Source organism: Haliotis asinina, chromosome 10 (genome assembly GCF_037392515.1).
Source record: "Haliotis asinina isolate JCU_RB_2024 chromosome 10, JCU_Hal_asi_v2, whole genome shotgun sequence".
Lineage (NCBI taxonomy): Eukaryota > Metazoa > Mollusca > Gastropoda > Lepetellida > Haliotidae > Haliotis > Haliotis asinina.
Window position 1 is genome coordinate 4,594,080 of NC_090289.1, and position 12,515 is coordinate 4,606,594.

At 40.3% G+C, this 12,515-nt stretch overlaps 1 protein-coding gene across 1 annotated transcript; it reads right to left on the reverse strand.

Moving 5' to 3' along the window:
* Positions 1-1,169: 1,169 nt before the first annotated feature.
* LOC137299025 (cytochrome P450 3A29-like) lies at positions 1,170-11,332 on the reverse strand. The gene is made up of 14 exons (XM_067831498.1): positions 11,259-11,332; positions 10,473-10,560; positions 9,923-9,972; positions 9,210-9,306; positions 8,784-8,900; positions 7,716-7,804; positions 7,200-7,351; positions 6,271-6,407; positions 4,452-4,542; positions 4,062-4,219; positions 3,136-3,224; positions 2,578-2,715; positions 2,174-2,324; positions 1,170-1,247 (listed from the first exon to the last, which is right to left on the reverse strand). Exons 1-14 carry the CDS (start codon positions 11,330-11,332, stop codon positions 1,170-1,172), a joined length of 1,509 nt encoding a protein of 502 aa, XP_067687599.1.
* Between the last annotated feature and the right edge of the window lie 1,183 nt (positions 11,333-12,515).

The following is a 12,515-nucleotide window of genomic DNA, read 5'->3' on the forward strand; positions in this document are numbered from 1 at the left end:
GATTACAGAAGTGTGATGCTGGTTTCCATGCGAATAAAGCATGCGTTAATACGATCTGACGTGCTTGTCTTTTTAGGCTCGATGTGAACCGGTATTACTACAACCACACCGGTTTGACTGTACACTTGAGATTACACGGTATGATTAGACAGACACTCGTAAAACACAAGTTTGACCATTTTCTACCAAACTCCCAATCGTACACAAATTAGTCATTTGTGTGTTCATTGAAATACTGTCAAGTCGGCATTTAGGCCCGTGCTATATTGTGAGCTCCCTTACCGCAAAACACTAATTTCCATCTATTCTTCATTAATCTGTTCATTTTGAAATAAAAATGTTCATTTGCGGGGTTTTTTTTATTTTGGTTCCACACCAAATTCTCTGTACTGGAAGACCTGCGGTTAGCTTATTGTGTTAAAATGGGAACTGACAGCTAACAATCATTCGTAACTACTCGTCTCTTTCCGTGAACTACAAGAAGACTCATTCACTGAAACATATTTGCAAAGGGAATATGACCGTATTGTTGTTTTGCCCACGAGATGTAGGATATTTTAGAGGCATGTTTTTTAAATTCAGAGTTATCTTTCCTTGATAATAGTACTAGACTGTGTTCATCTCCGTGCTCGTTTGCCCTTGGACAGGACCAAGTCGTAAACATGGCCACGAGAGGGGTACGAGACGCCATCTGGCTTGCTGGAATAACACGAGTAGTTAGAAATGTACTAACAATAACATATCACACGAGAGTTGTCCCCTCTTATCTGCCCCGGCTGAAGGTATGACTAAAGCCATTACAGTAACTGTTACATAGTTCCTATCTGGACTTGCATACTATGTTTTCAGGTGGACAGCAGTGTGTATAACGGCCCGCCCTAAACCCATGCTCATTATATAGCCGATACAGTGTTGTCGACACTGCATTTGACAGAGATTTCTTACATATCCGTCTACATGCAATTGACTCCACCTTCTCCTGAACCGAACAAATTATTCGACTTTAAGGAAGTAGATATACACAGCACACTTTGTTTAATGTAATGACAACTAAAGAGTAAATGACGTGTTCACAAGCTGTCAATATTGTATTGACTAAAGTGTCTTGGTATTCTAAATAAACAATGGTTGATTTGTCTGTCAACTCTAAACAACGGTGTCGTCATTCTTCAGCATCTGTGGGACAGTTTCAACACAATATCCTCAGCCGGTTTCAGGGTGCTGACCTTCTTGAATGTCAACTCATCCTGTAAACAAAGCAAAAAGTATGATGCATCTTTACTTCCCATTGATCTGCAGGTATGTGCTCGTGCATGGGTAAAGTGAATAGTTACTTCCACAGAATGCCTCACAGATTCACTGGCTGCTTACACTGCCAAAACATTGATGTAACCTGGATAGTGGGTTGACATCCTGGTCAGTATGCGCCCGTGCTCGCATCCCCAACACCTGCATCGCTGCATGCTTTCATAGTAGGATGACATGCCGGTATATGAGTGAGTCAGTGAGCGAGTTGGTTTTGAGTGAGTGAGTGAGTTTTAATTGCTACATCGACAATATTTTAACCATGTCGTTACCAGAAAAAAAATGCACAATAATTATATTCAAACGGTAGAATATCATGTAGTCAAAAGACAGCACAACAAAGAGATTATAAAATTTTATTTAGAACTAGATGGAGAGCGTGTAAGATTGTAAACTGTCAATTAACAGAATATAAACATGGGCTAGAGGTCGGTAGCAGCCAAAGTTTAGACAACCGTACTAGGCACGGTGTAAAACTGCAGTACTGTTCACAGAATCACCTATATACTATTACAATGTCATTATTTCGCTTTCAAAATAACTGGGAAGGTATTCTCACGACAGTGAGTACATTCTAGTTTTAATGACAATGTATGTATTTAAAACGGGAGTCTCATTCGGGATGTTTGTTATGAAGGAATGTGTGAATGGCCTAGAGAAGACTGCTTTATGTATAGAAAATCTGTTGTACACCACTTTATATAAAATGTATAATTACGTAATTCAGATGTCGAACAAAATAATTACACATGTTTTATTGCAACTAGTATAGTTCCCAAAGAAATGTCGAAACAACAACGAAGGGCAGAGTAATGCCCCAACCCTGACTCCTTACACCCCTTTTCCCTTAGTTATTACGTGATTGTACCTCTGTGTTTGGCATACGTTCAAACTTGACACTCCTGAGGACGTGAATCAGGGCTATTTTCATTTCCACCCAGGCTAACCGCATCCCAATGCAGATTCGGGGCCCATATCCAAAAGCAAGGAATGAGAGTGGGTTTGACTTTTCATTGTGCCTGAAAAATTAATCCCATACCGAGGAACGCTTCTTTTATTTTGTATCAGAACGAGAACACATATCTCAAAATTAGATTTGATAAAAATACATCTCGTTGAAGGCATTTAAAACAATATTCATTGGACATAAAAAATATGATGACATTATGAGGGAGAGCTGGAAGCAGACAAGATGTAAACGAGGAAGGTGTTGCCCAAATAAGGCATGAATGAATGAATGAATGAATGAATGTCTTTATCGGTTATCTTTACCTCTCTGGTTTAAATGAATTTGGATCCTTGAAAAGCTGAGGGTCTCGCTGAAGGGCAAATACGGGGATAAAGACGGTTTGACCCTCATAGATTGTCACATCCTTGATTCGAATAGTCTCAGACGCTCTGCGAGTCAGTCTGAAACATGCAATAGACGGTTAGCAGGACTGACAGACGAGGGCAGTATCTCGTACCAGTATTCCCGCCAATCATCTTGAATCTTGAATCTCGTGATCCATGACAGCAAAGTAATGCAGAAGTTCATTTGCCTGTGGGATGTAATTTTAAGCAAATGTCGGTTCGTAAAAAAAACACACACACACACACACACACACACACACACACACACACACACACACACACACACACACACACACACAAAACAAACAAAAAAACAGCAACAACAACACAAAAAGTCGATGGTTACCTGAATCAGTTCAAAGTAATGGCTGAAGAGGTTGAGAGTCCCCCTTAAATAATCAGATTTGACATGAATTGTATCTCTCATCAAACATCGACAGTTAATCTAACAGCCTGATTTAATGAATGGAGACTCACACTATAACCGGTGGACATACTCTAAGCGTCTCAGTGATGACGTTGTCCAGGTACTTCAGTTTCTTTATGTTGTCGTAGTTAGGTTCCTCCTGCAGACAAACAAAAGAAAATATTTGGAGTTATGACTTTTAGTCACATCGGCAGCATATCAACCATATCGTGACCCAAACAAAAAACACATGCAAGATACATAAGATACATCTGTATTATCCATCTGTCAACAGGACAGTAAAACCAACAAGGACATCACAGATATGGATGTAAAACCTGCACGTAACCCTTCAAATGTGTAGCACAATCGAAGGGTAAGTATGGCTGTTATATATCACAACTGTTTAGTTTCCTTTAGCGCCACTGGACATTATGTAAACCATAACAGCATAAGTTGCATTAATGTGTGAGGAAGCGTTGAGGTTTCTGAGTAGGACATTTACGGGCGAATATTAATCTACGATTAGCACCCTAGATCACAAGATTTGAAAATGGTGAATGGCGAATAGTGGCGTTTAAGACGTCTTGGCCACGACAAGTATCTAGACGAATAACTTTTTGAAATCTAGTTAGAAGTCATATTTACATAATACATTATTTTATCGTTTTCTTTTCCAAGGGAGAAAACTCTACAGTTCACGGAATATTGTGTTAAATAAGTAATTGATGGTTCTCCCGAAGACAGTCACGGTGTCCAGATTTTCTCTTTGCCTTCAGTTTTTGCCGATATTTCTGATTTGCTAAACATCGAAGATAACAGGAATTTTATAGGATGTACATAAACTCGGCCGACATTCATTTGAGAATATTTTTTTCAGTCAACTCAAAGTAAATTTGCTAATGAAAACTGTTAGATTGCTGTATATTGGGTAACGTGAACAACGTGGAACTTTCATGGATATCTTAGCTCATGGCAAATGATGTGTGAAACTGACATCTCCAAGTTTTTCTTTCATTTCGGCGTATGCTTTCTCTTGTACTTCCGGGTTTGTGGCCAGGTGGTGCGAGGCAAAGTTCAGAGTTGATGAAACTGCTTCATATCCAGCAAGGTAGAACAGCGTACCCTGGGCAACTACTTCATCTGTAGATAGACCTGTAAGTGAAGCGGTGACATTCTGTCAGTCTTTGTGGAAAAAGACGTCATTAGGTTTCATGCTGTTATGGGTAGTATATCAATATTTGTTATAGCTCGTACACAAAAGGTACGCAAATATACACAGTGATGATGTAAAACATTGAACGTCATTGTGAGTCAACTCTCGGTCTTTACTTTCTAAAAAGCAAACACCATATCACGTCACACACAATGGTGTATGGTTACATACGTCTAACGACATGTTTTCCATTTGCTCCGGGATATCCTTGTTCGTCCTCTACCTCAGCATCCATCAGGAGCTGCAGGAAGTCTGTTCTCTGCTGCAATGACAATGAGTGATAGCCTTTAGGGAAACAGCACTTTAGATACAATCCACTGTTCATGCTATGTGAGTCCAGTTGTTCACAAAGTGTGGAAACTCTGATGGTTCAACAATCATCCTTTCCACGATTACGACGCTCATCCTGACCAAGCAAGCGTCGGAATGTTAATCTGAGCAAGATATCATGGCTTGCAGCTCGTTATACCAAACCGGTATAACAAATGACTGCCAACCTACAGAGAGACCTCCAGTTACCACTGCAGCCCAAGATCGGTACTTCGGGTACTACAGTTTTGTGATCGTACTGCGACGAGTGAGAGCACAGCAGCCACCGTGCCTGGACTACAGAGGATACCCGGTCAAACTGTACGGAACAGGCTCAAAGAGATTGGTCTGAGAGCCAGGAAACCCGACGTCGGGGTCGTGCTACGTCGTCACCATCGCGCTCAGCATCTCCGATATCTAAAAGAATCCACTTGGTAGTATAGACATCATTTTCTTCTAATCTGGTGTAAAAGTTCATGCACTATATTTGTGGACGAGTTATACATGTTTGAAAATACATTTTCGCAACAGATTTCTCGTCTATGCGTTTCTTGTTTTGGATAGTATATATGGTGAATGGAGCCATTATTTTCTATCCATCCCTCGGCAAGTGCGTTCTACTCTATTCACTCTCGAATGCAGGCACACCCGTCATATATCCAAGTCATGCAGTTCGGTTAACCTACAGCATCCATTACCATGGTTCTTGTGACTGTAATTTCCTCGCCCCCGATATCTAATCCTAATTTACGACCAATTAATTGCCGACACAAGGTTCAGGGAAAGAGAAACCTGCATCATCCCAAAGCCAAAGCACCCGTCAATATTAATATTCAGGAAGAGATATAACTTGAGGAATTTCTTTTCCCTGATAACAATTGTTCAATATTGATTATCTCGCAAACTCATAATCAGTTGAACTGGCTGTCGTGGTGTCGATATTGTAAACCAAACACAGGCCGGTTGTGTGATTGGTACGTTAGACTGTTTAGAGTAGCCAAGCAAATTGGTCAAAAAACAATCACATGTGGGTATATTGCGCTCGCAAGAACCAAGGGCTATAGATGAACAGGTAAGTGAAGGTTACCGAAATGATAAACCTAGCTTTTTGTGTAAGGTAGAGAGGATGAAGCTAGTCAGTCAGATTACCAGAAGATCAGAATGTTTGGACTTGAACAATAACTTGAACAAGAACTCAGAGGATTGCTCGAAGGCCCATAATGTTTTATTACTGACATGCAACACAAGAAGCATGGGTACTTGTCAATATCCTGCACGCACTTTCGTTAATGATACCCCATGAGAAAGTGACGCTTTGCTGTTGGGTTCAGTGTGTGTTTTAACAGTGCCGCATACAAGTCGACGTGACATAATTGCCAGGGTGCCGTTGTTAATCCAGTCGTAAGTGTTAAGATATGGGGACTAGTATCAACTAAGCAGTATGATGACTTTGTACAAGTACATCCAGTACAGTAGGAATAACCAAAGAGAGACTTCAGAAATCTAGAGTAACGAAACTGGTATCGTACGATTTTGGTACACTTTACATTGACACACTGACGTAAAGTTTTCATGTACAAAGAATGCAGATTACATTTCTAGAGTAAATGTTTGCAAACATTAGAAGAGTTGTCTTAAATAAATTTTATACAGGTCATAAAAAGGAAAATGTTCAACCAACCTCTCGCATACTTTCCCGGTTATTCAGTCGTTGGTTGATCATTTCCTTGATGTTCGTCTCAAAGAATTTGATGATACTTTGAGAAAAGATTCCAAGGCCAACTGTTTTCAGGAACGTTGAAAGCGATGGCAGCACAACTGTGTATACAACAGGGAGGGGAGCGAATCAGTGTTCACAGTTATCACTAACTTTTGGACATGATTGCATGTTTAGTTACCTCCTGGAACTCCCTAGCCAGCATTTCAGATCCAACCAGCAGTTAAGACTAAACTAAAGATTCCTGGCGGGTCTCTATACTAGAAAACGCATACCTGTCAACTCTCACGCATCCCGCGTGAGTCTCACGCATTTGAGCCCCATGTCACGCACTCACGCGCTGGTACCAAAATCTCACGTATTAGGAAATTTGACCGCCTCAATTGTTTTGATGTATAATATAATTAAACCGAAGTAAATATGCGATTAATATTCGAGGGGGGTTGTCCAATGCGCCAGCTCCCTGGACCTGGACCCCGGCTTCCAAAAATCACTAGCATAGGGAGTCTTCCACTACGGACGTTTTTAAACCGTAACAACAAACCTCGGTAATAACTATAAGGGGTGGAATCTGAAAAGCGAACTATGGCCCGCGCACGCTTAACTTAGGATGGATGACAGTATGGAAAGTTTTATTTGAAACTTGGTTGATTGTGTAACGCCGCACTGAGCAATATTCCAGCTAAATGGCAGTGGTCAGTAACTAATAGAGTCTGGACCAGACAATCCAGTGATCAACATAATGAGCATCGAACTATTAAACTGGGATATGTGATGGCATGTGTCAACAAGCAAGCGAACCTAACCACTCGTTCCCGCCTCTTACGACAAGCATAGACCGCTGGAGACCAATTCTAATCAAGATCTTCATGGGTGTATTATATTGCACTCACCGTTCAGTTGTAGTATTGATCTGATAAACTTAGGTGGCGTGAACATTTCTTTAACGTTAATAACGAACGGGTTGCTGAAGTCATTTTGAGAATCGACCTTTACACTGAAGGCGGTTCGTGAAATCACATCAACAGCAAAGGCTCCAAAGTACCTGAAAAAGATGACAACAAACTGTTTTCACGACTACACACCTGTGCACGACTCAGTGTTTTGCGATATACACTGTGGTATTGGCGACACCATGTCCATGATTATTCTGTGATCGATTCCGACTACGTCAGAATGTCTTTTTTAAAAGTCACTGAGACTTAACTAGAGATGTTACCACAGATGCGGCACAAATCACAAACACATAGTGTGAGCCAATGGAATATATTTGGAAATAACATCAGCGAGTATGAATTGCTTTTAAGTGTATTTAGATCACATTACTTTGGCACTACCTGATGACGACCATTTTATTTTCATTTTCAAGATAGTCACATGTTTAGTTAACCTGTAAGCATGATACTTACTCTTTTATATTTACCCCTTCCTGCTTCCCGATGACTTTGGCGAAGTTGCTGGTGAGGGTCTCTGCACAGTGGTTGATTGAAGTACTCATCTAACACGAAAATATTTTAGTTCGGTTGTTGATCAACGCCGAACTCAGCAATATTCGAGTCATGTGGGTTTGTAAACAAATTGAGACTGGAGAGATAACCCAGGGATAAACCGCATGATCATAGATTATAAGTGTCAACCAAGTCAGCGAGCCAGACCACTCGACCCCGTTAGTTGCCTCTTACGACAAGCATGGGTTGCGGAAGACTAACTCTACCCCGAATCTAAGCCGAAAAGACCGATGATGCGAAGGAGACAAAACCCTGTTTATAATCACAACCCGATAAACCTACAATCTTTAGATTTTGTCTTGTTTCTGAAACAACAGTTAGCAACATTGAAATTTGTTGATGTTAGGCTTGATGTTAGTTGGTTCCCTTTGGTAGCCATGTGTCACATAATCTACAAAAATGTTAAGTTTCCTTCCTGGTCTGATTCCATGAACAATTCTTTTCTATTTAGATTGCAGATTTCTGACTTAAGTTTCAATATACACGCCACTTGCTTGGACCACAACAGGTCGCGACTATCCATTACAGCAAGGAACGGACAAAACTGGTTTGTCTGGAGCACCATCAACATTGTGGCGTTATGCACATCCCTCACTATGACCAAAATATGGTCTGATAAAAATGTTCATTATGATTACAGCTTAATGATGAAACCCATGTCTGCATTCAGATTTCGGACTGGTGAATTATTTTCTGGGCGAGTAACTTTCAGGCATAGCTAGCCCGACTGGCTACCACAATTTGGAAACTATTTTGCACACTGGATAAAACCCTCTTTGTATGTTGATGTTCAGTCTATTCAACCTATCAAATATTCCTTGATGCTCCAAATAACGTGTAGTTTTCAGGGTAACACAACTGTCTATGTGACAAGGTAGTATAATGCATCTTACGTCAGTAATACCCCTTTGGTGAAGCCTATAATCTAGGGCGATAGATGCGCCTCTTCAGAAAAGTGAAGTCACTTACCTGTCTTAGTTTTCTGCCGCTGAAGGTGGGGGTCATGATGCTTCTCACTCTCTTCCACAGAGCATCATCCAAGAAAAACAACCCCAAACTGAACGGATAAGGTACAAGTTCAAATTTCTGGAACGAACATGAATCTATACAGCTTGGGATGATTTGTCTCCTTGATGTCTTGGAGAAGTATGTGATAATACAATAGCGCATGGAATTCTAACTCACTTTGTACATTCCTGTCGACTGTACGTTTTGTGTGTCTACTACAGCTGGCTGACTTTCTCCAGCATATTTTGTTTAAACAGTTTTAAAACTGGTCATCTATTGCCATTTGACGTTCGTGAAGAAAACAATACCATGCTTGAAACTGATTACATTGTTTGTACTTATATAGGTATCAGTAAAGTGAGACAAATGAAGCTACAAAATGTTTACCTTCCGGTTTCTGAAAACGTTTGAACTCTTGACTAAGACCTCCTTCACAATCTCCAGATCGGATATAACAAAACATGGCGCTGCCCCCTGGAAGACTCTGTCAGACAAAATAGATGTAAGTCACAAGATCCAAATAAGAGACATTGAGCATTGTTTTCAATATATACAACATACAGGAGCCCACTGTTTAAAATGTTTTGGTTTTTTTTCTTATGTTACCCTGATTTCTCCCTGTCCTTAAAACACAAATGACGAATTTCTAAATGTTAATGTAACCTCCATTAAAACCCTATTTTGAGTGCAATATTGATTCCTTGAAACACAAGTAGACCTATTGTTTCTCATTTTTCGTCTCATTTAACATGAACTTTAACATGACGGGTGTCTCAATGTTGTGTAACCTTCCATTTGATGGGTTTCTATGTGTAAAGCCAATACCCGGTGTCCCTTGCCTCATACTGCTAGTGTAATGCTAACACCGGCGTAAAGACTCCGACAAAGACAAGTTTAGTTTATGCTTAACTGAGTTGAGCATTTTCATAACAGTAAGTGGATGTGTCGACGGCAGTCACAGAGCCTTACGATGGCGAGACCATTTTCACAGGTTGCAAAATTGAAATCACACCCAGACCACTACGATACCTACTGAGGGATTGCAACACCGGGTGTCCGTCATACGTCTCTGTCATGTACACAATATCATGTGTACCTACCCGAACACATTTCCAAACTTTTGTCTCCAGGTTGTCATTGAATGGAAGAACTCCTGTGAGAATGGAACACGAGAAATTGCTGTACATGTATTTTGTTAGTGGCATCTCCGGCTATTGAAGTGTTTTCGAGTATTGTTTCATAACATTTTATAAATAGTAACATGACCCTCGCACCTGTACACGACGATGAGGATTAGTTCATATAAGACCTATGTCAAGTTTATGACACATAGGTAGCCAGAATGATGTCCGCGTTCTCCATTCCGACTTCCACAACAGTATTCACCTAACATGGGTACATGAACTCATGCTTCTGATTTAGTCAAAACTATTCAACGGAGTCAGGTTTTAGTAGGGATTGGTTACAATTACGGAAATGGATTTATTGAAATGCCACAACGGCATCTGTTGTTTGTATCTTCTCTGCTCCTTTGTATCCAATAGCAAGTAATACCTAGCATCTTTTTCTAGTATCTTGTAGCTTGCACCAACTGGGCAGGTTAGATCAATGATATCATGGCTATCTATTAAATGGAGAATGTTAACCTACAATGCCAGTCATGTTCCCGATGAAAGGGTAGGGCGTTGGTCCAGGGATGCTCCGCTTCTTAAAGTATGTGTGGTTCCATGTTCCGTATCTGCAACGCCATTGTTAGTGGGGCTGGTTTAATGTCCATAGGTAACTTGTTTATAGAAAACAAACAGGCTTTTAAAGTAGGTGTCTTCAAGTTCAGTACTCTGAGAGTCTGATTATCTGACCCCAGCAGTTTGCTAGCAGAGGGACAGGTTGGTAGTAATGTACCGGATGACATCTATTTTCAATGTACCAGATGGGGTACTATCCAAAATAAACGGTCGTTGGCCTTTAGGTCCAGTAATGAATTCATCAAAAGCACAAGCGTTTATCATATTTTCTATATAATATCGTTATACTTTCTAGTACGGTCCACTACGGAGCAAACTCATATTGAAAACTATATTGAGGGAGAGAAATAAGGGATGACACGAAAGCACAAATGTACCTTAATGATTTTCCCAGTTTTCATCACATGTTGTCCGAACAGAGCTTGTGAAGGCCTTGGAAAAAATAAAGGAATACTTTTGCTTTCATGTGATCCCTTATTTTGTTCCGTCAGCATATATGTCATTTTTGTTAAAAGAGAATCTTAGCATAATAGCGTTAATCTCGACATCGACCAAAGTAGAAGTTTATATGGACCTGCTGTCTTATAGATGTAACGTTCGGTTGGAGACACACAACCATTGATGCTGCGCTTGGTGTGCGTGCGTGCGTGTATGCGTGCATGTATGTATGTGTGCGTGTGTATATACTTACATATACAGGAGCACAGGAGCCGCTAGAGCCATGAGGACATATAGTGGAACATCTGCAATCCCCGGGACGTCCATATTAATATGTTGAGTGGAAAGTGTTGTCGTTTGTGACTTCCATACAGTGTTGCCACCTATATGTAGGGAACCCACAATGCCTTGCGTGAAACTAACCAGTCCCATTCAGGCTGGCCAAAACACGACGTGAGTTCATACAGGGATCAGAAACTAGGTTGATTTTTTCAGTTGTATGTTTTTCTCTCTTATTTAATTTTCATTTAATGTATTATTTTTTCCTATACTGGTGCCTATCTCTACTTGAATAAAACATATACGCAAGCAGCTGCCACAGTGCTGTCATATTGAACAAATGGTAGGTGTTGTAGTAGTGAGTGAGTTTCAACACGTCAAGCAGTGCGAGTTAAATGTGCTCGGAGACTGAATGAATGCAGGTATCTGGAGATAGCCACTTTGCTGAATGAATTAATGACACCTTCCGCCCATCAGCAACATTACAGCAAGTCGCGGCGAGACGTAGTCGGTAAGTGAGTGAGTGAGTTACAATTTAAAGTCACATCGGCGACATTTCAGCCATATCCTGACTAAGAAAGCTGTGAATATATAAATGAATTTAAAAAAGTTTAATGTTTAATGTACTTACCTGCCTGCAGAGGACAGTAAAACAACTAGATTATCACATAAATAAAGTATAAACTAGTAATTAAATCTAAAACTGCAACTATCCATGCAATATATAACAGCCTATAGATCGCCAGCAACTGAAGGTAGATAACCAAACTAGGGACAGACAATAGGTACTTACAATACAATGCTTCCTGCAGGGCCTCAAGCTGGAGATATATCATTCCTTCAGACGTTAGCATGTTTCGACAATTGATCTTCAGATAACATATACCCTACAGTTAAAGACAGTGGCATGTTTCGACAATTGATCTTCAGATAACATATACCCTACAGTTAAAGACAGTGGCATGTTTCGACAATTGATCTTCAGATAACATATACCCTATAGTTAAAGACAGTGGCATGTTTCGACAATTGATCTTCAGATAACATATACCCTACAGTTAAAGACAGTGGTATGTTTCAATTCACTTTGAATGTTTGGGCACTTACGTGCCTAATTAGTTAAATGCTCCACCATGTGTTTATATACAAACAGTAGTAGTAGTAGTAGTAGTAGTAGTAGTAGTAGTAGTAGTAGTAGTGGTGGTGGTGGTGGTGGTGGTGGTGGTGGTGG